Raw genomic sequence first — 27,439 nt, 5'->3', positions numbered from 1 at the left:
GTGCTGCCCAGTGTGCTGCCCATTGTTTTGAAGAGTGGCATCATGTTTGCACATAGGCTCATGCAAAGACTGCTTCTGGCTGGTTGAACTAGAAAACGATTGTGCTGCCTTAAGAGAAGGACTAAGACTGGGAAGGATACTCTTCAGTTTTGAAGAGTTTTGAAGATAAAGAAAGCTAAGTGGTTCACCAAGTTTGGTGAAGGGTTTAGGAAAATGAGTCTATATATTGTTGGTGGGAGCAAATATTTACATAACCTTTTTTAAAGATGGCATATAGGTTCAAAATGACAAGATCTATAGCTTTTCTTTAAAAATCTTGTTTTCCACTCAGTCCTATAGAAATTCCAGCCTGCACGCATAATACATAGAAATAGAATTACAAGAGTACTTGGGGGCTGGAGCACAGTGGCTTAGCTTGCATGCAGCTTACTCAGCTTCAATCCCTGGCATCCTATATGGTCTCCCAGCATTGCTGATGCCTATCAAAAATACCAGTACTGTTTTTAACTAAGATATAGAAGGATATTCCACAAACAGCTGATCCTAACTAACTTCCTGACTATGATTCAGCCCATTATTTCTTTTTTTTTGGCGGGTGGGGGTGGGTTTTGAGTCACACCCGGCAGCGTTCAGGGGTTACTCCTGGTTCTATGCTCAGAAATCGCTCCTAGCAGGCTCGGGGGACCATATAGGATGCCAGGATTCGAAGCACTGTCCTTCTGCGCCTAAGGCAAACGCCTTACCACTGTGCTATCTCCCTGGCCCCTCAGCCCATTATTTCTATAAATCTCAGCATTTATTTTTTATTTATTTTTTATTTATTATTTATTTTTTTCTCTCTCTTTTTTCTCTTTCAATATCTATATATGGGGCCCGGAGAGATAGCATGGAGGTAAGGCGTTTGCCATTCATGCAGAAGGTCATCGGTTCAAATCCCGGTGTCCCATATGGTCCCCCGTGCCTGCCAGGAGCAATTTCTGAGCATGGAGCCAGGAGTAACCCCTGAGCACTGCCAGGTGTGACCCAAAAACCACAAAAAAAAAAATCTATATATAGGGCACAAAGGGAACACTAAGAGGACCATTCCCATTAATGGGCATTACCAGCTGAAACCTCATTTGCTGGGGGACAGTAGCATTTCGATGACAGTATGGAACACAGAGCCTCACACATGCAAGGCCTGTGCTCTGCAGCTTGAATCATATCCCTTACCTATTTTTCTTAAAGATGCTACACCCAGTGCCACTCCTGAGAAAATGCAGCCTAGCAAGGAGGGTCTTACATTTAGCCTGGCAAGTGTTTGTTACCTGGGACACTGGGGTTATAATTGGGGTCTCAGGGGACACATTGGCAGGATAGTAAACTCAGAGCCTTGCAAATGCTAGGCATGTGCTTCACCTCTTAAGCTACCTTCCTGGATCCTGTTGTTCTCTTCCTAAGTAAAATGAAGTATGTTGTATGTTATCCTTCTGCATTGTATAGTATGTTATCCTTCTGCATTGTATAGTGCCAAAACTTAGATGCTTCGGGTAAAATCTTAAGCCTCTTGGTGCCATTTAATACTTCATCCATGTTGAGTTAAGTTACTGTGATATTCATAAAGAGCACACAACTCCCAATATGGATATTTATTTTCTGGGTGTCTTATTACTTGCAAGCATATTGATTATATAAAATAGATTTCGAAAGGGCCCTCTGGGACCAATCTAGCCTTTTCCAGATTGCCTTACATTCAGTGAAGCTGTCGTCACTGAGCATGACATTCAGTATTGAGTTAGTTCCTGGGAGTTTTGGGTCCTGCAGATGGAACAGTTCTCACAATGGAGATGTTTTATGAAATCATCAAAGCTGTCTAAAGACAATGCCGTTTCCTCTCTCTCCAGGAATGGAGTTTGACAGTAACATCTCAGAACAGCTGTTTCCACCATCTCCAAATGTTTTTATTTGGTGGCACAAAGACTCTGTTATTCATGAAACGGTCTGTTAAAAAATTAGTTCCTCCATGTGGGGGTTGTGGGAATATGTGTCATGAAAATTGATTTCATGTTTGGCAGGGAATTGGCTCTTAACTCTAGGTTGTCTCCATGGTTTGATTCTAACCAAAGTTTAGACTCCAGGCTACTGTAGTCCCCAAGAATAGAGTAACACAATAGCTCAGCATCTCTCCCAAGGCACTTTAGTGGATTCATTTGAGGGCTTCGTATTCTTTCACAAAGGGTAGAAACTAAATAAAAGTAGACATTTGGTCTTGGAAAAGTACAGTGAGAAGATGTTTGTACTTGCTGGTCATGTCCATTATTCTCCTAATATAATCCATTCCTACACTTCTTGAATTTAGATTCCTGTCTAAAGCTGCTGTTCTAAAATGAACATGGCCTCCTTAAGATGTAATTCCAGGTGTCATGTAAGAGATTCTATAACTGTCTAACGGTCTTGAAATACAAGTCTTGAAATACTGGTCATATTCTCATGGGCTGTCTTCGGGGCACTTTTCTGGTCTGTATTTTCTTTTCCTTCCAGCACACAGAGGTCAGCAGACTGTATGACCTCTGGCCTCCTGCCTATTTTTAGTCAGATTAGAACACAACTGCTCAAAAGATACCATCAGAATTGAGTGGGTGCAGCAGGGACCGTTTCACTCATGAAACCTAAAATATTTACAGGACTAGTTGGCCATTCCTTGTAGTCAGTAGTTATATGTACACTATGCCCAGTGTTTTAAACACTGGCACATTTCCATTTTAAAGACAATTATGGTATAAGAAATAGTTTGCTTTTTAGATCATTAAGTATCAGATTGAAATGTTTAAAATAGCATATATATGTAAAGAAACAAACTTTAGGACAATTTTAGAAGCAATATGCAAGAGAAGATTGGAGCTATTTGTCATTATGCAAATGAATGGCTCACAAAAATCTCATAACGTTCACATGTCTGGACACAGGGATGTAACTCCGTGGTTAGAGTTTATGTTTCACACACGTGAGCCAAGAATTGATCCCTACACTGCCCCATACGGTGCCATGTAATCCCACCATTGCCCAGCCAAAAGTGCAACATCTGGCACACCATGAACATATACATATGTTGACAATACAACACCACTGGACAAAAAATTAACAGCCACTGTGTCAAGAAAAGTAAAATCTTCCAAAAAAATTTTGGTAAGGATTGGGAGCATATATTGCTTACTTTGTGCACAGTGGTTGGGAGACCATTGTATGCACTGCAAATTTGAACACTTGTGATGACTGCTTCTTGCAAGACGAGTGTCTTAACTTTTGTATTATCTCCCCCAGCTCCCCACCTTTTTTAATGAGTGCATTAACATGTTGAAATCTTGTAATATTTGGTTGTACTTTTGACTCACTTTTTTTAATGTATGTTCATTATCTTGTATGTTCATTGATCTCAGAAAAGTTCATTTAAGTGCACCCATATGTACATGTTTGTAAAATTGTCTTGTCCAATGACAATGAACACGAGTGAAATTAAACGACATAGTTTTCCCATAAATGTGGTTCTCATTTTCACGGTCTCTCCATGATCTTGATTAGATGCTGGGCACTATGTTACCTCTGTCTTCTGCCTGGCTCTTGATTTCCTTCCTTTTTCCTCCAGGGAACTAAAACACACTCCTTCAGACCTCCCATTTTCACTTTCCAGTATCTTGAATTCCTCTTGACCCAGCTCAGGCTCCATGGTCAGTCTTGCATTTGCTCCCTTGCCTACAGTTCAACTCTTTTGCCTCCTTTTCCATCTCATTCTTTTTTTTTGTTTGTTTGTTTTTGGTTTTTGGTTTTTGGGTCACATCCGGCAGCGCTTAGGGGTTACTCCTGGCTCCACACTCAGAAATCGCTCTGGGCAGGCTCGGGGGACCATATGGGATGCCGGGATTCGAACCAATGACCTTCTGATGAAAGGTAAACGCCTTACCCCCATGCTATCTCTTGGGCCCCTCCATCTCATTCTTGACCATTTTCAACTCAAGCTGAATCCTGATATCTGCCCACTTTGCTGCCAGCCTCTGAGTACTGCACATTGGCTAGAGAAAAAGAGGGCTGTCTTGTCTGGTTTCATTTTTCATTTGTGATCGTGAGATTCAGGTCAGAATTGAGAACTGTACAGTAGCATCGTATGTTATGTCAGCTCACTGGACTCTTGCTTTAACACCTCATCTCTCATACTTTCAGCCGAAGCATCCTGACTGTGGCTGGGAAATTAAAGCTGTATAAGAGCTCCCACTGTTCGAGAATTCTGACCAAGAAACAAGCGACACCTGAGAAGTGTGAGGGAGGCCCCATTTATTTACACATGTGAACTCAACCTGGCTACGGCCAAAAGGGTTGAGCCCCAGGCATAGTTCACACAGGTTTTTATATGTTTGTTCCTGGGTGGGGGTCCTACAGTGAACACAGTCTGTGCTTAATATGTTCTATTACAGGTTTTATAGCCAATTTATTTCACAGTCCCTGTGCCTTCAGCCTGGTCCAACTTGGTTCTTAGAACATTGTCCGAATGATTAATAACTCATTCATTGCCTGTGCGATTCCCAGAGTGATTTACTCAAGAACCATGTTCCTAATTCCTGTGCCACCATTTCCTCACTGAACTCATCCTAAATGAACCCCTGTGAAGACCAGCCTCTCCATTCCTCCATCCCATCTGACTATTACACTCAGTGATTGGTTCTAATCATTTTTCTCTTAACCTCCTTGCCCTTCTCCTGTGCTTTATTCTCAGAGCATCCAAACATAAGTAACTTCTTCCATCATATTAAACAAAAAGAGTGGCAGGAAAATAGTACAACGGTTCTCCAGGTTCAGCCATGGAATCTAGCAAGCAAAATCAGTGTGGCCTAAGATTCTTCAGCACTACTCAGCCTGAGCAACATGACAATCTAAATCCCTTGCTCTGAACCATCAGCCCACTTGGGCAAGAATCAATGGTGGTCCCCCCCAGGCCTCCTGACACTGCTTAGAAGCCATCCTCCCCAAATAAAAGAGAAAGCAATGCTCCCTAGTTTCTGTTTTTACTAGATCTCTTTAATTCCATTTTGTGCGTCTTCTTTCCTTTAAAGCAAAATGCCCAACACATAACTGGGGGCCATTCTTGATACTCTCACTTCTCCCTTCTTAATTTCTTTTCAATAAATTCTCTCAGATTTTTGTGCCAACTCTTTCACTAGCATTTATTCAGATTTAATTTGCTTCCGTCAATGTACTTAGTCCTCATGTCCCACTTCATTAGCTATGTTTGGCACCTCCCTGACTCTGACATGTCAAAGGACTCAAGTCACTTGGTGTCTTGACTTTTAGAATGTGCCCTTTCTTTTTTTCTCTCCTGTGGTTTTTTGTTTTTTTTTTGGGGGGGGGGGGGTTACCTGGCAACTCACAGGGGTTACTACTGGCTATGCACTCAGAAATCACTCCTGGCAGGCTCAGGGGACCATAGGGATACTGGGGATTGATCTGGGTCTGTTTTGGCTCTGCTGCATCCAAGGCAAATTCCCTACTGCTGTTCTATTACTTTGGCCCCACATCCTTTCTTCATCTTACTTTTAACATTAATGAGTCTTTCTCAATCTTCAGAAAGACTAATATCAAATCTCTTATCTGCCTCTCTATGGCCATCGTCTTTAGAAATCATCTATGGATTGATCACTTCTCCCATTATGTTCCACACAATTGAATGTGGGAGAAAAAGAGTTCTGTGGAGGGTGGTGGTACACTAGTGTTGGGTGGGTGTTGAAATTATGTGCACAAGAAACCATTATTGATAGTATTGTAAACCATAGAATTCTATTTTTTCAATTATTTTGGATTTTTTTAACTAAATAAAAACCATCTACAGGCAGGAGAGATAGTTTGCATGAATCTAGATTTAATCCCCAATGTTAGATGACTCCCAAGAACTGCTGTAGCTCTGAACCATGAATAAGTCTTGAGCACCATTGGGTATGATTAAAAATTAGTTTAAAAAACTTTAATTGGAGGGTGAGGCTGGGCCATACTCAATCAAGCACAAGGCTTACGCTGGCTCTGTGTCATGGAGTTATTCCTCTCAGGGATCAGGGGACCATATATAGTGCCAGGAATTGAACCAGGATTGGCTGCATGAAGGCAATTGCCTTCTTCCTATCCAAAATTGTCTTTGGTCCAACAGAAAAATGTTTTAATTAAATAAAGGTCATCTCTTCGCTAATGACTTCCAGATTTATTATTTTCAGTCAGACCACTCTCTCAACCATCACATGAATGTCTTCATCTGAAAGCTTCTGGGATACCTTTGATGTCTAATTGCCATCCAGACTTGAACCTGCCCAATCTGAACTGATTCTATGCATTCTCCTGCAAACCTGCACATCTTCGTTGATAGCAGCTCCATGACATCAGCTGCTCACACAGATTCCTAATATTTTATTGTTTCTTTATTTGAATTAATGTAGACACTTCCTCATTTAATATTTCTACCTCTCTGCCCCTTTACAGCCTGTTATTCTATAACCTTGGTTGGATCCCACTTGTATGAACTGTGATTCTTCAAAGCAACATGCAATCCTATCACCTATTACGTCTCTGATTTTCTTTTCCTTCCCTCTTTCCTTTTACTTACCATGTTCCTTTGCCACACAGGCATCAATATGACTCGAGGCCACTCCTAATGGCATTCCAGGGCTACTCTGTGCTCATTATTTGAGTTCATTCTCAGCTCGGAGGAATTGAGAATGTGGCAAAAATTGACCTCAAGGCTCCCATGTAGAATATGTATTTCAGCCACTAAAATTAACTTCTCAGTTATATGTCTTTCCCTTCTTTTTTTTTTTTTTTTTTGGGGGGGGGGCACACCCAGCCGTGCTCAGGGGTTACTCCTGGCTATCTGCTCAGAAATAGCTCCTGGCAGGCACTGGGGACCATATGGGACGCCGGGATTCAAACTAACCACCTTAGGTCCTAGATCGGCTGCTTGCTATCTCTCCGGCCCCGTCTTTTCCTTCTTTTCAAGGTTTTCACTTGTTATATGATAAGCAACATCCAGAAGATGATTCCTTTAATTTGGTGACATATGGTCTTTATTCTAAATTGAAAATAACTCTAGAATATAGCATTAGTATCATCCATAGTAAAAATGGGTAGACAACATAATTGATCCTTCACATTTTTTTACAACATGTTCTGAGTTCTTCACAAATCCCCTCAATTTATAAATACAAAAATAAAGTAATCTTCTCTTACAAATTCATTTCTTGGGAGAAAACTCAACTCCACCCAGTCTCAACATGGCTCCATAGTGACATGACGTATTATAACAACTCCAGTGCTCTCAGTATTGCCCACGTAGCCTAGAAACCTAAGATGTCAATGTATGAAAGCCAAGTGTCTGGTATTTCTATTTTGTTTGCAGGCATTTTAAATACCAATTTTAAAACTTTAGTTCTCCCATCGCCACCACACAACCTTGGCTTTAGGATACGTGTGGGTTTTATTCTAATTAAATGCCAAGGTAAATTGCTATTAAAAATGAAATTCGGGGGCCGGAGAGATAGCATGGAGGTAAGGCATTTGCCTTTCATGCAGAAGGTCATCAGTTCGAATCCGGCTTCCCATATGGTCCCCCGTGCCTGCCAGGAGCAATTTCTGAGCATGGAGCCAGGATTTCCCCTGAGCACTGCCGGGTGTGACCCAAAAACCACAAAAAATAAAGCAAAACAAAAAAATTTTTAAAAAATAAAAATAAATAAAATTTGTGACCACTATCTCAAGTGTTGAGTTTTCACTCTGAGACCAAATTACAATTACGTACCCATTCAATTTGGCTTTGGACTTTAGATAATATATGTAAGCACATGTACATATGTTTGTTTTCATTTGTAGGTTGATTTTTCTATATAATAGCTTAAGATGCTCTTTGCTGCCATAGTTTTCTTTTTTTTAACGATAATGATCAGAAAGCCTTTGACTAAAAAGAGTGGGAGTGAGGAAAGGGGATGTCGTCGTCATGGTGACAGCTGTCCAGAGTAAACATCTCACATCTCTTCCATTAATCATGTATTTTAGGGCAATTCAAGCTGCTGGAACAAGACCGAGATATAAAGGAGCCAGTGCAATATTTCAACAGTGTGGAGGAGGTGGCTAAAGCATTTCCTGAACGAGTGTACGTCATGGAGGAAATAACATTCAACGTGAAGGTAGCTCTGGAAGAACCAAATATTTATCCGCACTGAAATAATTTAAATTTCAGATTGTTATGTACACAGTAAATGACCTCTGTGCCTTCCTTGTGGGTGCGTTCTGTCATCCTGATGGGCTAATGACAGTGAGCAGCACAACTGGCCTTGCTAATAAGCATATGCTGCATCTGTGTGGACTTAGGACTAGTTTGGTTCATTCACATTCTCTTGCTAGAATAATTGTTGAAGCCAATCAGAAGATGTTCAGTGTTAGGGGGTTCTTGTAAGTCCATACATTATAACTTACCAAGTTTTCTGTGAGGTTGGTTTTTTTGTTTTGTTTTGTTTGTTTGTTTGTTTGTTTGTTTGTTTGTTTTGGAGTCACACCTGGCAGCACTTAAGGGTTACTCCTGGCTTTGCGTTCAGAATTCGCTCCTGGCAGGCTCGGGTGACCATAAGGGAAACCGAGACTTGAAACACCATCTATCCTGGGTTGGCCGCATGCGAGGCAAAAGCCCTACCACTGTGCTATCCTCTGGCCCTTTTCTGTGAAGTTTGATGTTCCCTTGAAAACAAGCAAGATGTTCTGCCAGATTTACTACTGAACATTTATTTGAAGAGAGAGCATGCCTTGTATATCACTCCATTCTTTGAAGACAGTGTCAGTTCACAGAGGGAAAATTGGCTTGTAGATCATTGCCCTACAGATATTTATTTGATTCTTGATCATCAGAGAAAGGCGAAAAAATATTTGCTGCAATTGTCTCTTCACTTTGCCAGAGACAGTCCTATGCCTTCTTCATGCCGAGTGGGTGTCTTTGACTAGCCCCAATAAGGCCCATCTTCACTGAGTTTTTCTCATTATACCCAGAGCTATGTGAAAACATTTCCGAAAGGATTCACATTGAAAAGATTGTCTATTAAATCTTTTCCCAGAAGTCCAACACAGTCACTATCGGGATCCAGATCAAGATCTTTCTTTCTTAAGAGATTCACTTTGTGTCAGAGACAGCATGTAGACTCTCTCCTCCCAAGAATGTAGTAGTGTCTTTGGGGGTGAGTCACTCCACCCACTCTCTCGGGAAAGGGGAGTACTTCTGCCCATCGGATTGGCTGAGTATAGTTATTCTTTCTTCCAGATCTAAAACACAGCTGTTAGAATTTACTTTCTTCCTTTTGTGTTTGTTTTCCTAATGGATGATATTTGTGCTTTCTAAAATTATTTTAGCCTGGGGAGGAAGCTTAAAAAGCCGTAGTGCATGTGTTGCATGCAGGGGGACCAGATTAAACTCTCAGCAACACATCACCCCCTAAAGCAGGGCAGCAGTGACCCCTGAGTTCTGCTAGTTGTGATATAATTATTTAAAAATAATAGTTTTTAATTTTGTGGGAGTCACAGCAATTTAGTGGTCCTAAGTGGGATATAGGTATGTGCAGCACCAGAGATCGAACTCAAGTGCCTCACAAATGCAAGGGACATGCTTAATACTTAGCATTTGGACCACATTCCCATCCCTTGTTTTAAAAGTTCTTCACTAATTAAAGTTTATTTAGGTTCCAAACTTCGTATAATTTTTAAATGTATTAATTATTATAGTCTAGGTAAAAGTCTGTGTAACACTTAATTCCTTCAGGTGTTGAGTATATGAGTTATCAAGATGAATTCTCTTTTTTACAAGATTTGTGAAGACTTGTTTTTTTTAACCTAACAATTCAAAAATATGTAAATATATAAATAATAAAAACAATATATTTAATATATTATTAATATTTATAATTACATATAATTGTATATGACGAATATAAGTAATAAATAAAACCTAACAATTCATTGGCCAGAATCAAATCCTTCAACAAAAAGTTATCCCACTCAAAATGTTACCCATGCTGTAGTTAAGAAAATTTAATCTAGAATCTTAAATTTCAAAAGAGAAGAGACTAAGGACTTAGTCCTAAAACACCTCTGCATTGACATTTAGAAAGAAAATCAAAAGGAGCAGCAGTAAAATTCAAAGAAACTCAATGGTATCCCGGTAGCCAAATTACTGACAGGTTTCAAAGACGAATGGGCAGCTATGTCAGAGCGACTTAATGATTGAATGAGATTGCGGTCTGGGAGTATACCATTCAGTTTAGCAAAATAAAAGCTTTCTATAGACTTTACAAAACAGAAGTACTAATCAACTCAGAGTACTGGAAAGTTAGTTAGCCAGCGTTTAATCACAGTAAATTTAAAGTGAGATTACTTATGCCAGTTGTTCCCTCTAGCCATCTAAGCTGTCTGGACAGGGCTACGGAGTAGACAGAGAAGTCAGTTCTTCAGCACTGAGATTCTACAAACTGAACATGGCAGAGATCAACAGAGGTGCACTGAAGAGTGCCCAAGAGTGGCAGGCGGTCATGAGTCACAGACTCCATGCTGGAATGTTTAAGACTCACCTCAGTGAAAACTGAGTATCTTGTCAGGAGGTGAGCGAGCTTCTGAAGTGCCTTCTCTGTCATTGTTTTTGCTTTGTTTTGGGGCCACATCCAGTGGTGCTCAGGGGCAATAATCCTGCTGTAATTTTGACTGTGCTCTCGAGTGAACCCCCTCAGTGCTGGGAGGAACCAACACTGCATGCTAAGGCAAGTTTCTTAATCTCTGTATAACATTGCTCTGGCTCCTTAAGGTGAATATTTTTAAGAAAATGAGGTGCGAAATTGAAGTGCTAGTTTGAGATGATTGAAATTGAACTTGTGGCAGTAATGTATAGGAAAGACAGGATTATGTGCTTTTGTATCTAAATGTCCACTTATATGGACAGGCAAAAAGAAAAGAGACAAGAGGCAGGAACTTCAATACAATGAAAGAATAAATGGGCACATAGTCCCTTACCAGTTGTTTGTGAATGTTTCTTCCAGTCCCTCTATTTTTTTTAGAATACGATTCTCCTACCTCTCACGTATTTTTTTCTCACATTATTTTCTTTATTTCTTCCAGTTTTTTATTTCCCCAGTGAGAGTTTAGCTATTTGTTATTTTCTTTCTAGCATGTTCGGATTTTTTGTTTATTTGTTTTAGTTGGGTGCCATAGTGGCTGTGCTCAGGGCTTACTCCTAGCTTTGTGCCCATGGATTTCTCCTGGCAGAACTTGGAGAACTCTATACAGTGCCAAAAATCAAATCTGTTTTGGCCAATAGAAAGCAAGCACCTTATGCACTATACTATCTCCTGCCCAGAGCATGTTCATTTTTAACTAGAAAAGGTACACATTTTCAGTTTTCTCATCAGCCAGCTCTGTACTTATGTTCCTGCAAAGTCAGAAGATTTCCTATTTCTAGGTTGGTCATCTCAATCAAAGGCTCATTCCTCTATCTTTCTGTAAGATAAACAGTTGCACTATCGTTTCAATGATCATCTATCTGGAAAAACATACCACTGTGATTAAAAGAGCAGAGAGAACAGTAGTTTTGCTCAGGCTTTAGATTCATAGTTGAATACAGACCCTCCCCATTCCATTCTTTTCTGTCAAAAGTGTAATGAATAGTAAAATAATTCTTCATCTAAGGTCTCTATTTACTGTGACAGCTGTGGACAGGAGGAAACCTGCCTTCAGTGTGGCTTGACTTCACAGCACTCTGCACGGGGAGGAGGCTTTCCCATCTTCACTGCTGTCACCTGAAAGCTTTCTACATCAAAACTTTTGCTCCCTTGGCTGAGAGGGAGCCTGCATCCTCTGTCTGCTGAAGCATTGCTAGTCTCCTTGCAGCTAGTCAGATTTGTGCTTTCAGCTGTTCCTGCAGAGTGTTTTCCCCAGAGGCAGATAACACATTCGCATGGTCTCTGCTGGTCTCCACTGGGAAAAGTGCCCCACAGGAGATGAGAGCTCTTGGTCTGATGTGGCTCTTGTCACCGCTTCTGCCTTCACAACTCTCAAGAGCTATCACCTTATGTACTGGGACTGGCGCTGAGCAGACAATCCTGTCACCTGCATATCAGCTCCTAGTGACTGACTTTGGCACCTGTTCTTGGCAGGGCCATCACTGTCTAGTAGCAGCTTCCATAGTGTGGGGCCACGGGCTTCAGGATTGTTCTTACTGTTCCAGTAGGGGAAAATAATCATATGAGAAGCACAGAACTGATAAATAAGCTTTTCATTACCAAGAAACATGACAAAGAGACAAAGGATAAATTATTTTAAACTGGACCAGAGAGATAGTTCAAGGAATAAAACATTTGCATTAGATCTGCCTAACCCTGGTTTGATTCAGGGCACTAAGTTTGGTCCCTTAAGCACAGACAGGAGTAAGCCCTGACACAGCCAGGTGTGACCACACACATACATGTATACATACACATGAAATAAACAGTCTAGCAGGGTTTGGAACTCATAGATTTAGATCTTATATTATTGTCATATTTTAGGTTTAGAAAGTCCTTTACATGTTGCCCAATTTCAATACGAAAACTAAGAAACAGATGTTAGCTGGCTTCCTTGACTCTCCCAAAGCCTCAGAACTGTTTAGACACAAAGCCAGGTTTCCTAATTCTATCCATTTTCTCTCTGCTTCCTTTTATTCTCTTTGTGGATTTGAGGTAATGTCCATGATTGTTATCAGACTGTTGTTTCACATTAATACGCTAACTTCCTTGAGTTTTTTTTTTTCATTTTCTTTTCAAAATTCTAAACATCTTGAATAATTATTACCTAGCCAAATCCTCTATCTTTGTTATTTTGAAATACGCTGATCTTAACCACAGGATTTGGCAGCTTTTGTGAATGGTACATGTGCAGATTTTTAGATATAATTTTATATAAGAGAATGATGTTAATATTTAAACAATTAAAATCCTACAGATTAACATGATGTTTTTTTCTGCATCAGCACCATGCCCTTTCTAGCAAGATAGCTTGCATCAGAATAAACCTCTTAACTTGACAATCCAAAATATATAATGAATTCACACAATTCAGACACCCCTCAGAATGCAGCCCAGTCAGAGTATCGCAAAAGATCTGATAGAAAGATGTCTCACTGGCACATTAAAAAAAAAAAATCTTCAACCCTACTTTTCATTGGAAAAATGCAAATCAAAACCACAATGATATATTCTACCTCTAAGAAAGTAGACTATCAGAAAGCCTAAAAATAGGCCAGAGCAATAGTACAATGGGGAGGACACTTGCCTTGCACTCAGCAGATCTGAGTTCAAATGCTCCAATACCCGATATGATCTCTAAGCACTACCAGGAGTGATTCCTGAGTGCAGAGCAAAGAATAAGCACTAAACACTGACTATTGTGGCCCCACCAGCACCCAGCTGCTAATTAAAAAAAAAAAAAGCCTGGAAACAACAAATGTTGACAAGGAAAGGAGGAAAGGTACTAAGAAGGAACCCTGGTATACTTTCAGTAAGAATATGTTTATGTAGCCTCTACCAAAAAAAAGATTATGGAAATTTTTTTAAATTAAAATGAAGTACTATGTCATACAGAAATTCCACTCTGCAAAGGCAGTATCCTTAGGATATGAAAACCTTAATGTTAGAAGATACCCCACTGGTTATAGCAGAAGCATCACAATAACCCAAATAGGGAATCAATCCAATTGCCAATCTAGGAATGACGAGCTAAAAAACTGTGAATGTATCTTTCATAGAATACTGCTCAGCAGTTACAAAGATGAAATTATGCCTTTTGTGACATTGTGGGTGGAGCTTGTGGAGATCATGCTAAGTGAAATAAGACATTATGTGAGTAACAGTTACCAGTGGTTGCACTCATGTGCAGAATAAATAAGCAAAGCAAATGAATTGACAAAAACAACCAAAATACCTCTTAGATCCTTAAAATTATAGAGACAAAAGAAAGGATTCTGAAAAATGGATAGAAGGGTCATTCTAACAGTGTGATGGCATAGCTCTTTGGTGATAGGTACAGTGTGAGGTATAAAGTTACTATTTTATAATATGGTAAACCCGTTAGGTAAGTTATTTAAATTTACAAAACAAAGTTTGAAGAAAATAATTTGAATTATACTCTTCAAAACTATTGTGTATTAACTGAGGAGTCAGAGCAACATAGAGCCCTAGCATGTAGCCAGCCCTGGTTTAGTATCTGACACCAAGTGGAACCCCACTACTGCTGCTATAATCTAAGTGGCCCCAAGCAGTCCTCGGGCTCTCACATTCACCTGAAGACCCATTTGACCAAGAATTGCCTGAAGAGGCCTTTGAACCTTCTAAGTACCACTTGGGAGGTATGGACCCTCCCTCAACCCTATGCCCCATCAAAAGTACTAAGAAAAACTTTTTTTTGCTTTTTGGGCCATACCTAGTGACACTCAGGGGCCACTCCTGGCTATGCACCCAGAAATCGCTTCTGGCCTGGGGACCACATGGGCTGCCGGGAATCAAACCGTGGTCTGTCTTAGGTTAGCGCTTGAAGGCCAAACACCCTACCACTTGAGTCACGGCTCTGGCCCCAAGTAGTAAAAAATTTTTAACTATTAACTGAGAAATCAGATTAGAGTCGGGATTTCCCACTGTTGCTCGAAGTGGAGTTAAAGATACACTGAAGTAATTAAAGTTGTATTGCCAAATAAATAAGCAAGAGTTTTGAATTTTAATATGATCAAAGTTTGATGCTGAACTATAGCCTTTCCCCAAGATTTCCAAGTTACTGAAAATCAGCTAATTTTCCCCTCAGGTTATAGATTTGAGCAATCTCTGTGCCTTCAAGGCCTAGCCATTTAGAGCAACAACTTCATATTCTTTTGGCAACTCAGAGGCTGCGATGAGCTCAACTGCCTGGTCTTGGCACTTTTCCCAAAAATATTAAAATTCTTCATTACTATGCAACCTGGATTGTATAGTAAAAATGAATCCTAAAAGATGAAATGGATGAATTTAAAGGTAGTCCATTTTTTCTTTCCCAGTTTTGAACATTGCATTTCCTTCAGAGTCACTTGTCACTTATTTGGGGGATTCATTCAGAAATAAATTGGATACCATTGTGAGGTTAATTGGTTCAGTGTTTGAAGACAGCCCAGTACTTTTTTTGTCATCTGAGGTTTGGAGACCTCCTCTGAAAAACTACCAGTTGGCAAGCCCTCTGCTTAGCTGGTACAAATTAAATCATTGTCTTTGTTGTCCTTGCCCTGTTACTTATTTAAAAAAATATATATATATCACTCAGAATCAGAATTGACATTTTGCTTTGACTTTACTTCTTCATTTTCTGCCACTTTCCCAGAGACAGAATCATCAAAATTGAAGTCGAAGTGGAGGTAAGGGAATAGCTGATACTAACCTCCTTAATGCTCCACCTGATTTTCTTTCAGTAGTTAAGAATTTAGCCTCTCTGATTTGTTTGCTCTTTAGAGCAAATGTTTTTAGAGAACAGATTGCCTATTAATAGAAACTTCAGAGGAAAAAGGTGGAGGCGTGTGTTTAAATTTTTACATCAAGCTGTAAAATGTTGATGAACCTTGGGGTATGAATTCTGAGGGATATTATGAACTGTAAAACCCTGATCATTTCCTGGATTAGACCTATTAGACTTGTTTAGATCACACACTTTGAATTACTTCCTCTCAGGAAACATTGAAACTGGAAATGTTAGCCAGGCACGCATACCGAAGCACTTAGATAGAATGCATTGTTTCTCTTGCAGTTTTTTTTTTTTAAGAAGTTATGCAAATAAATCACATCTGAAGAAACCAAAAGAGACTGTTTGGCTCAATTGCTAAAGGAAGAACATTTATTTCTAAAATTCTTCATCTGTCACTGACAATGACCACAAAATTGGTCAGTATGTTAATGTCATCATTTTGCACAGTACTCATTGCTAGCCCTGACTATGACATCAGAACTGGGAGCGACAGATTGTTCTCGCATATGTTATGATTGGGAGTAGAAGTGATTTCCTTTAAAGATCCATGCATCACTCCAAATGGTTGGCAACACTATTGAATGTGCACAGCGAGTGACATTCAGTCAGGATGACTGTATGATCGGCTTATTCTCTGTTTAATCTGCAGCATGTCTCACAAACGGTGTGGACATTGTTCTTTGTGTTTTCTGTGCCATCATCAGCCTATGTGTCTTATGGCTATAGAGACAAATTAAAAAAAAAAAGTGTTGGTTTAAAGAGCTACCAAGACACATAGGCTTGGTGAATTTTTTCACATGTGAGAAGCATCGTCAACTTCCTGAACGTGAACTGGAAGGGTTTTATTATATGAGTGAACATGTGTGTATTTCTCAGATCTCCTGAGAACTCTCCTCTCAACATCCCTATCTCCATCCTGATCCAAGTAGATGAACTGCCAAGTTTAGGGTTTCTTTTTTTCTTTTATTTGTTTTTTAGCAAAGCTGTAATTAAAAGGAAGGAGAGCGATACAGTGGAACATTTTAGAGACTAGTCTATCCTAAAGTGATCCATTTTCAATGATTTCAGGATGTTCACTTTCTTAGGGATACAATAGTAATGATATTTCAGGTCCTCTTCTGACATTAAATTTTATTCCAGGATAAGACACTCAATAAAAACCTGAGCAATTCTTTAGAGAGAAGGATAATGTTTGAAAGTAATAGTTTGAACTTGAAAATAGTAGTGGATGGTAGTGAATAGTAGTGAGGTCAGTGTGAGAGACAATGTAAATGAGAACTCTAATAGTACAATATTTATTATTGTTAAAAAAGTAGCATGAGGGGCTGGCGAGGTAGTGCTAGAGGTAAGGTGTCTGCCTTGCAAGCGCTAGCCAAGGAAGGACTGCAGTTGGATCCCCCCGTGTCTGATATGGTCCCCCCAAGCCAGGGGCAATTTCTGAGCACTTAGCCAGGAGTAACCCCTGAGCATCAAATGGGTGTGCCCCCCCAAAAAAAGTAGTATGAGGGGCCAGAGAGATAGCATTAAGGTAGGGTGTTTGCCTTGTATGTAGAAGGATGGCAGTTCAAATTCCGGCATCTCATATGGTCCCCTGAGCCTGCCAGGAGCGATTTCTGAGCCTAGAGCCAGGAGTAACCCCTAAGCGCTGCCGGATGTGACCCAAAAACAAACAAACAAAAAAGAAGCATGAGGGGTTGGAACAATAGCATGGCAGTAAGGCCATTTGCCATGCACCCGGCTGATCCAAGACAGACCTGGGTTCGATCCCCAGTGTCCCATATGGTTCCCTGAGCCAGAAGGGGTTTCTTTTTTTTTTTTTGGTTTTTGGGCCACACCCGGCGATGCTCAGGGGTTACTCCTGGCTGTCTGCTCAGAAATAGCTCCTGGCAGGCACGGGGGACCATATGGGACACCGGGATTCAAACCAGCCACCTTTGGTCCTGGATTGGCTGCTTGCAAGGCAAACGCCGCTGTGCTATCTCTCCGGGCCCCCAGAAGGGGTTTCTGACCGCAGAACCAGGAGTAACCCCTGAGCATCACCGGGTGTGCCCCAAAAACAAAACAAAATAAAATAAAAAGTAGCATGAATCTCTTTATTGAGTACCTGCCGTAGCTCTGAGTTAGGTGGTTTCAGACACTGGCGCAGAAAACACAAAGAGCAGTGTCCACGCTATTGGGAGACACTGACATTTTAATGTAATGTATAGGAAACAAAGCCCCACCAAGGTAAAACTCTTCACCTGAAGTCACCTAATATATAGGCAGGAGTTAAGCTTGACTTTGCAGTTTAGTGAATAATACTGAAACAGGTAATTTTCAAAGCCTATGGTTTTTCCCACTCACCTATACCAGCAGCCAGCAGACTTTCTGTAGAGGGAAAATAAGTACTTTATGAAAGCCTGATATTCAAACCTAATAGTGTAATAGAAGGCTTAAGATGTGCTCAATGATAAAGCACTTGCCTTGCATGTGTAAAACCCTGGATTTGATCCCTGGCACCATATGACTCCTTGAGCCAGAAGTACCAGCTGAGCCTATTGCCAAGTATGGCCAAGTAAATAAATAACTGAGGCTAGAGGGATATTCAATACAGAAGGTTAAAGCAAATTTCTTGCACATGGCTGACCCAGGTTCAGTACCTAGCATCTCATTGGGTCCTCCGAATCTGTAGGAGTGAATCTTGAGCACTACTGGGTGTGGCCCAAGACAAACCAACACACACACACACACACACACACACACACAAGTGTCTAGAGTTAGAACGACCCAGTACTAATCGGATAATCAGGTTAGAGTATCTTTTTTCTTTTCTTTCTTTCTTTCTTTCTTTTTTTTTACTTTGGTCTTTGGTCCACACCAGGTGAACTCAGGGGCTACTCCTGGCTATGCGCTAAGAAATCTCTCCTGGCTTGGGAGACCATATGGAATGCTGGGATCGAACCATGGCCCGTCCTAGGTCAGCCATGAGCAAGGCAAATGCCCTACCACTGCACCACTGCTCTGGCCCCTAGAGTATCTTTTGGGAGATGGGGGTTGTTTTTTGTTTTGTTTCATAGCGACACACGCCAGTGCTTAGTGCTTACTCCTGATCCTCAAGGATCACTCCTGATGAAATTCTAGGGATCAAACCCAAGTTGCACACAATTACCTGCTCTTACTACTCCAGCACCAGAGAATCAGTTTTAAGCCAGCAAGCTTCTTTTCGAATTAAAATTTTTCTGTTACTGGGGTTGGAGAGGTGGTGCTAGAGGTAAGGTGTCTGCCTTGCAAGCGCTAGCGTAGGATTGATTGCGGTTCGATCCCTGGCATCCCATATGGTCCCCCAAGCCAGGAGCAACTTCTGAGCGCATAGCCAGGAGTAACCCCTGAGCATCAAACGAGTGTGGCCCAAAAAACCAAAAAAAATCTTTAAAAATTTTTTTTTCTGTTACTATAACTTTTAGCATCACATTAACTGATACCTTATTTACTTAAGAGGAAATATTTTTGAGAAGAAATTTACTGTGATTGTGTCATTTAGGTTCTAATGCAGGAGGGGAGGTCTTTAATAAAATTAATCCAAGAAACAGAATAGAAACAGTACATAGTTTTGTTTATTTATTTTTTTATTTTGGGCCACACTGGTGACACTCGTGTTCTCCTGGCTGTGCACTGAAAAATCACTCCTGGCTTGGAGTACCATATGGAACACTGGGGGGTCGAACCACAGTCTGTCCTGGGTCAACCACATATAAGGCAAATGCCCCACCGCTGCAGTTCGTCCTGGGTGTGCTGTGTGCAAGGCAAAAACCCCACCGCTGTGCTATTGCTCCGGCCCTCACAGTCCATAGTTTTAAACAAATGAATGATTAGTGAATGAAATAGGAAATCAGAGTAATTTGTTTCAGTGACCACCTTGCAATTTGTTTTAAATTTTTTAATTTCTCAAGGATTATACTGAGAGGAAAGAATTTTTCTGAGATAAATACAGAAATTTAATAAAAAAATTAAAAAAACGTACACACCCTCAAACAAATCCAGGACATTCCATTCCCTGTTCTACTATCCCCCACCACTGGAAAAAAGGATGAGTCATTATGTAATGACTGAAAATTCATTTTTGTCCATCAGTGGGAAAAATCATAATCCTTGTTTTAAATTTAATCTACTTTATTTAAAGAACATGTATCACATAATTGACATGCTGATCCTATCATATTTGTTTCCAGGTAAGCAGGAGAGAAATTATAAAAGGAAAAGAACAGAAAAGGAGGAAAGAAAAAAGAATGAGAAAAAAAGAGTATAGCAACAAGCAAATTTGTGAAAATTTTTTATCTTCAATTAGGTCACAAAGTCATGTCAGGCGGTTCAGTAAGTTCTTGTTGCTAGTTGACCATTCAGTTACTTCATTTGTTTCTGAACAGTAAGTGGCTTCAGATACATATTGGCATCTAAATTGGTGCGTTCCTCTGGGGACAACAGTATTAAATAAAAACGGAGTTGCATTCGCTGCTACACAGTCCAGGAATTCCAAGTGCAATTGCTAATAATGCTGCCTTTGTGGGGTGTGTTTTCAGAAGTACAAGAAGATAGGGGAAGGTGGCTATACTTGCTCCATAAAAGTCCTGGTGATATCAGCCCAAATATCAGCATACTTGGAGATTTGGTCAGATGGGTCTCTCTGCAAAGAGCCATAGAGGAGTGGTGAAGCAGGGCCATTGGCAAAGTAGCCATTATGGGTGATGGGTGCAGCAGGCATGGCTTTGGCAGGGCAGGTATTTGGCCTGCCCTCTTTCCTGCCACCCCATTGTTTTATTTATTTAATGAGTAGCAGGTGTACGCATTATTTTTTCATGGTTTTGTTTACATCTCTTTTGAAAACAGAGTGAGTCTGTGGAGCTGGCACAGTGCAGACATGAAGAAAAAGTCATTATCTTTGACATCTTTATTATATATTACATGCATATAAACTCATGTTATGGAACACTTGATTGTTTTTTAAGACAAAGAAGGAAGCAATCTATGGCGGGTGGTAATTGGGCCACACACTGCAGTATTCAAGGAATAGTCCTAGTCCTGTGCCCAAGTGACCCTTGGCCATGCTCTGGGGACCCCTGTATAGTGCAGTGTTTAGAATTGGATCAGCTACATGTAAGGCAAGCACTTTACCTCTTGTACTTAAACCCCAAGGAGGAAGCCACCATTCTTAATTAAAACTTTTTTTACGTGTCTTGATGGCTGGTCAAAGAGCTTTTGTTTAACTAAATTCCCAATATCCATTTCAAAACTTAATGCCCTACAACTGGGATCCCCTGTCCATTGAAAATAAAATGATGAATCAGTCCAGCCAGTGATTAATTTGACATGGCTTTCATGAGGAAAGGAAAGGAGGAGGGTGTGGTTGGAAAAAAGTATAGCACTAGACAAAAAGGTAAATTAGCTATACTGTGGTTTTCTTTGAAATAGAGAAATGTTACTTTCATCAAAAGCAAAAAAAAGAGTTTTGAAGGCCATGCGTGAGTCAAGTCATAGTACAAATCATGTTTTGTGTTCAACAAGATTTCTTGCCACTGCCTCTCACCCCCAGTTAAAAAATTAAATAAAACCTTTCCCCCACCCCATCATCACTGTCAATGCCCTGCCCCACCCCTGGCCCCAAACTAGGCTTTGTCTGCAGACCTTCCACACCCAGATCTTTTAGGTAGAGTGCTTGCAGAGTTTTTTGTTGGGGTAGGAGGATTTCAAGCTTCTGTTTTTCAGAGGGGAAGATGTGACTCACTTCCCCCTTATCTTTCACTGGACCTTGAGACTTTGAAGCCCTCAGTGTGATACAGGTGATTTTACTTTCTCTTAGTTCTGGACGTATTTCAACTTTCTTTTTTTTTTTTTCTTCCATTTTTGAACCACCAAAGTTGTTGCTACCAAGAATGGCACCTCATCTTCTTGTTCATTTTTCCTGCCCTCTGCCTATGGGAAATAATCTTTCTTGTTCTTCACATCTCATTTTCCCAACTCCTCAGTATCTCCTATGAATTCATTCTAGATCACCTTGTAAATTCGGCTTCTGGGGGAGAGATGAGGATAGGCCTTTCTTAGATGAGAGGCCCAATTCCTTTCTGTCATTTTCTTTAGATCTTTAGATTCCTAAAACGGGGTAATAATCACTGATCTTTTATTTCTGTCAGGTGGGGAAATGTGTGTGCTGTCAGAATGGGGCTGCATAGAGGAGGTCAGAACACTGGGACACCCCCCTGCCCCACACTACCTGGAACTCTTGATGGTGGCCCCCTACCCCAAGCCAGACTATTTGCAGCTGATAGAGCCTGTTGAATTTTTGTGTGGGTGAGGGATGAGTTTTGGGGTCATGCTCTATAGTGGATTTATTCTTTTTTGTTTGTTTGTTTGCTTGCTTTTGGGGTCACACCTGGTCTGTGCACTCAGAAATCTCTCCTGGCTTGGGGGACCACATGAGACACCAGGGGATCGAACCATGGTCCATCCTAGGTTAGCACGTGCTAACTTGCATCACTGCTTGGGCCCTATAGTGGGTTTATTCTTGACTCTGTTCTCCAATGACTCTGGCAGCACAGGGGAAACATATGTGGAACCAAAGATTCAAATCTAAGGTCGGCAGTATTAATATAAATACCCTTGTACTATCTTTACTTCTGAACTGTTGCCTTCTTAGACTTTGTATTCCTTGGTTAGGACTTCCTAGTCAGACAAGCCCCCTAATCTAGTCTTTTAAGTAGATTACATCCAGAATCACGTGTTGAGAGTATGCCTCTCTTGGTGATATTGAATTTGATCATCTGATTGGGGTATGATAGATTTTTCCCTCCCTATGGCTTTGCACTACTATTCTTGTCAGCCCTTTCCTCCAAAGTTTTTTGTTTCATTCTTTCATTGTTACTAATAGTTTGAACTTAGACATTCTTATTTTACTCAGTAGGTTATAATTCATTATAGTCTTTATTATCCAGTTATCCAAGATTTGTCCTATGGGAACTGATGCAGGCTGACTTCTGTGTCTCCATGCAGTCATCTTATGAGCTCTTTATATTCGTCAAAAAGTTCCAGCCCATCTCTTACCTTCTTCATCCTAGCCCTGTATTAACTATTATTTCAATCAGCCTTTGGTCCTTGTAGGGGAGAATAGTTGTGCACTTGGTACACAGAGTTATGTCAGATGCACTTGTACCCATGCCTCTAAACAACACAAATCTTTTTTTTTTTTAAAAGAAGAACAAGAACAAGAAAAGAAAAAGGAAAAGAATGCAGTATTAGTGGGTCTTTTTCTCTCCTGTTTTACAATAGAGACAGACATTCTAAAGTTACTTCCCTTAGTCCTCTGGCTCTACCATTGTGGTTACTTTATTCTTTTGAAATATAATTGGATTCATCTGTTTCTATTTGCATTCCACTTTTTTAATACTTATTGAATTAATTTTATTTTTGAAATGTGTAGAACATTATTAATACATTTCCTAGAAGTCAAATCTATAGCAAGATAGACTCATGGAGGCAAGGCTCCCTGCCAAGCCCCTCCCAGAACATCCTACCCACCTGGTCTCCTGAAGGTAACTGATACCAATTTTCTGCTCTTGTTCTTCTGGGGTGCATGTGGGGCCACAAAAATAAGCAGGAAAAAAAACTTCTATTTTTTTACTTGCCTTTTTCTTTGGTGGGGGGGAACGACCGGGACTATATACAGCAGTGCTCAAGACTTACTCTCAGGGATTCCTCGTGGCAAACTCGGGAAGACATTTGGAGTGCTGGGGATCAAACCCAGTTTGGCCACAAGCAAAGCAAGCACTATACCCGCTGTACTATCACCCCCTCTCCTATCTTCTTTTGTTTTCTTTTTTTTTTTTAATGTTGATTTTTTTTGGGTCACACCCGGCAGCGCTCAGGGGTTACTCCTGACTCTGCACTCAGAAGTCGTTCCTGGGGGGCCAGAGAGATAGCACAGCGGTAGGTCATTTGCCTTGCAAGCAACTGACCAAGGACCAACTGTGGTTCAAATCCCAGCATCCCATATGGTCCCCTGAGCCTGCCAGGAGCGATTTCTGAGCACAGAGCCAGGAGTAATTTCTGAGTGCCACCGGTGTGACCCAAAAACAAAACAAACAAGAAAAGAAATTGTTCCTGGAAGGCTCAGGAGACCATTTGGAATGCTGCTATTTGAACCAGGGTTCATCCTGTGTTGGCCACGTGCAAGGCAATGCCTTCTCCTTGTGTTATCACTCTTGCCCCCTTTTTTTCTTCTTTCTTAAACAAAAAATTGTAAAATAAAATATATGTCATTTCAAATCAGTTCATTGAACTCATCTATCACACTCTTGATTTGTCAGAGAGAGACAGTGAGGGCAAGAGAAAGAATATCTGTGTATAATCCCAAAATATATTCGTTCTATATTTTTACATTTAGATAGGTAAGTTTCAGTACTTTACAAATACTAACAATACTGTAGTTAATAACCTTATATGTATATATTTTTATATAAGTGGAGGAATATTTTGGGGTCATATTTTTGGGACTGGTATTGATAGGTGGTAAATGCATGAATACTTGCATTATATTTATCAATTTCCCTGCCACAAAATTTGTACCATTTTGCATTTCGCCAAATAAGAGTACCTGCTTCCACACATCCTTCCCAATGAAGCGTGATGTCAGGGTGGGGAGAGGTTTAGACCATTGCTACTTCCACCCTGTGCTCTCAGGAGTTTGTTCCAGTGGTCAGTTGCATGCAAGATATGCAAGACCTTAACTCCTCTACTGTCGCTCCCATATTTTTAAAAAAAATTTCCTTTTTTGGTTTTTGGGTCACACCCGTCCACGCTCAGGGGTTACTACTGGCTCTATGCTCAGAAATCGCCCCTGGCAGGCTCAGGGGACCATGTGGATGCTGGGATTTGAACCACTGACCTTCTGCATGCAAGGCAAATGCCTTACCTCCATGCTATCTCTCCAACCCCACATATTTTAAAATTTTATCAGTGGTCTAAAAGCTTCTATCAGTCTCTCCTCTCCTCTCCCCTCTCTCCTCTTCTTCTCTCCCCCTCCCCTCTCCTTCCTCTCCTTTCTCCCTTCTCCCATCCTCTCCCCACTTTCCCCTCTCCTCTTTCCTCTTTCACCTCTCCCCCTCTCCCCTCTCCTCCTCTGCCCTTCTCCTAAGAAACAAACAAACAAACAAAAAAAGCTTCTATCAATAAAAAAGGCATTTCTTTACGGTTCTTGAAGTCATGACAGTATACTTCAAGGGCAGAGAAACCCTGTATCTCTTAGGCTAAGGGAATTCTCTCTCTAATTTCCCCAATATTTACTGTGCCTTTGCGGCAAAAAAAAAAAAAAAAAGCAGCACAAAATAATTTTTTAGTTTTTGGTTTTGTTGTTGTTGTTGTTTTCTCTTTTTTTTTTTTTGCACTGTTTTGTTTTTATTTCAGGACCGTGGTTATTATGTGGTGCTTGTCTTCGTTGCTGTAGTGCTCATTGGACTTTTTGTTTGATTTTTCTTTTCGTATTGTTGTGTTTTTCCTCTTTTTTTCTCTTTCTTCCCTCAAACTGATGATGAGAACCTCTGAGGACTCTGCCCATTTTGGGCTTGTTTAATTTTTACCCCATTTTATTGCTTTTCTTTTCTTCAAACAGAACCACATAACTTGAACCATGTTGCTCTGCCTCTCAAATCGAGGGGGAAATAATGGAGGGTACCAAGACCATACAGATGTATGATCACTAAGTAGTAATAAAAATGATCAGACTTAAATACCAAACCCAATCCAATGACAAAAGAATCGATACCCAATCTAAAACAAGCTAGACACAGAGGGACCACTTATAGTAGCAATCTGGGGGGAAAGGAAGGGGAATATGGGATGCATGCTGGGAACGGAGGTGGAGGGAGATCAACTTTGGTTGTGGGAATTCCCCTGATTCAATGTCAATATGTACCTAAAATATTACTGTGAAAGATATGTAATCCACTTTGGTCAAAATAAAAATTATTTTAAAAAATGGCATTTTGGTGCAATTTTAACTGGCACTTTCTGCATAACAAAGAAAGTTGGACTTCTTTTCATAGATTTGAAAGCCATTCTGTATCTATTTGGTTAATTATTTTTTAATGACTTATCTTTTTCTTGAGGATTTTTGGTCATTTTACAAAAACTGCTTACATACTACAGTATTTAACTATTTAAGGTCGAGATTGCAATTCATTTTTTCTCATTCTCACTTTTTATTTTGTTTCTTGTTTCTTGCCATGCAAAAATTTATGACTCATATAACAAATGAAGGGTTTTATTAGAAAATGTAAAATTGACAGAAGTTGAAAACATAATAGAATTATAATAGGGAAAATAGCCAGAAAGATCATAAGAATTAAAAGCCCTCCAAAATAGACATGAACACACACACACACATTTGAGTTTGTGAAGTAAATTAAATCATTAATAAATGAAATCAAAGCTAGAAGACAATAGGATCAGAAAGATAGTGCTTTGGATAGGACTATTGTCTTCCATGCAGCTGGGATTGATGACCGTGAGCTCTTGAGATTTCTGAGTTTTGTCCCAAGTCAAAAGACAAAACAAAAGCAGGAAATAGATAAATAAAAAGACTAAAAGAAAGCACTGTAACCTGTTCTATTCATTGTAATGTTGTGCAGCAGCATTTCTGCCTCTGTTCACTGATTAAAGTAGTGCCCTCTTAGAGCAATGCAAATGTCTCCAGGGAAGGAGAGATAATACAGTGCAAAGGCACTTGGTTGCACACAATCACGTTTGATCCCTAACATTCCAAATGATCCCTGAGCCCTGCCAAGAGTGATCCCTGAGTGCGGAACCAAGAGTTTACTCCTGAGCACATTCAGATATGGCCTCCAAAACAGGAGTCTCCAGGCATTGTTCGTTGTCCCTTATAGGTAGGGGTAGAATCAAAATATATATAGCTCAGAATCTATGATGTATATAGTTTTGATTAGTCCATGGATGATGCCCAAGAATGAAGTCACAAAGAAAAACTGAATATCTTGCTACATGGAAAAAGAAAAGAAACTTTGGAGGGCCTGAGGATGTCTTAAGTAACAGAAGCCCTTGCCTTGCAAGTGTGAGGTACCAAGGTTGATCCCCAGTGCTCTGCTCTGTGGAACCCCCAGCACTGCTGTAAATGACTGATTTCTGGCCCATCACAAATAGGTGTGTGCAAGCACTGCAACTAAAGCTTCTGTTCCTAGTAAACCCCACAGCAAAACTGCATGAGCAGTGTAGCCAGGCCTGGGAACCCCAGCACAAGTGTGTAGGCCACAGTGATCCCTAATGAGCGTGACTAGAATATACACATCACCATAATAAAAGCCAATGACTTCTACCCAGTGTGTCTGGCAAGTGTAGGAACACCATAGCCAAGTGCATGTGCCATCCAGTTCCCCAACAATAAAGGAAAAAGGGGGGGTGCAGTTTAGTACTTGCAGAAGTTATCAGACTTATCCTAGAGCTACCTCAAATAGTAGAACATGGATGTAGTACATGAGAAGCTTTGAGTTTGATCCCTGGAACCATATACTCTCCCTGCCCACTCTCTGAGCACCACCAAGTATACTCATGGTAGCCCCTGAGCACCAAACCTCAGATCTGCACCTCTTGAAGAGCCACAGTTAATAAAGAAGAAATTATAAATTGAGGTTCAAGCAACAAACTGAAAAGTATCTGAGATCCATATTTTATTAAAAAAAAAGTAATAAATAAGATGGCAAGCTTAAAAAATGTGACATAGACAATATGCAAAAAGAGAACAATTGAGCATATACAAAGCAAGAGATATAAGTAGACAAACAAATAGCAAGTATTTACTTATCAAAGACACAGAAATAGCATAAAGAAATGTAGGATGTTTGTTTTATCTTACTATTGA

The 27,439-nt window shown here is 40.3% G+C and overlaps 1 protein-coding gene across 3 annotated transcripts in view; it reads left to right on the top strand.

The window, feature by feature from the left end:
* The window catches only part of GAREM1 (GRB2 associated regulator of MAPK1 subtype 1), a 219,469-nt gene that overhangs the window by 166,975 nt on the left and 25,055 nt on the right, over positions 1-27,439 (top strand). For 2 of the 3 annotated variants that reach the window (XM_049770208.1, XM_049770206.1), the window contains exon 3: positions 8,059-8,189. The exons of the other annotated variant lie outside the window; for it this stretch is intronic. In XM_049770208.1, the coding sequence (XP_049626165.1) occupies positions 8,059-8,189 (131 nt within the window). The remainder of the gene's footprint in view (positions 1-8,058; positions 8,190-27,439) is intronic. 3 annotated transcript variants of the gene reach the window in all.

Source organism: Suncus etruscus, chromosome 3, assembly GCF_024139225.1.
Source record: "Suncus etruscus isolate mSunEtr1 chromosome 3, mSunEtr1.pri.cur, whole genome shotgun sequence".
NCBI lineage: Eukaryota > Metazoa > Chordata > Mammalia > Eulipotyphla > Soricidae > Suncus > Suncus etruscus.
The sequence above is the reverse complement of the archived record's forward strand: the minus strand, read 5'-3'. Positions and strand labels throughout refer to the sequence as shown.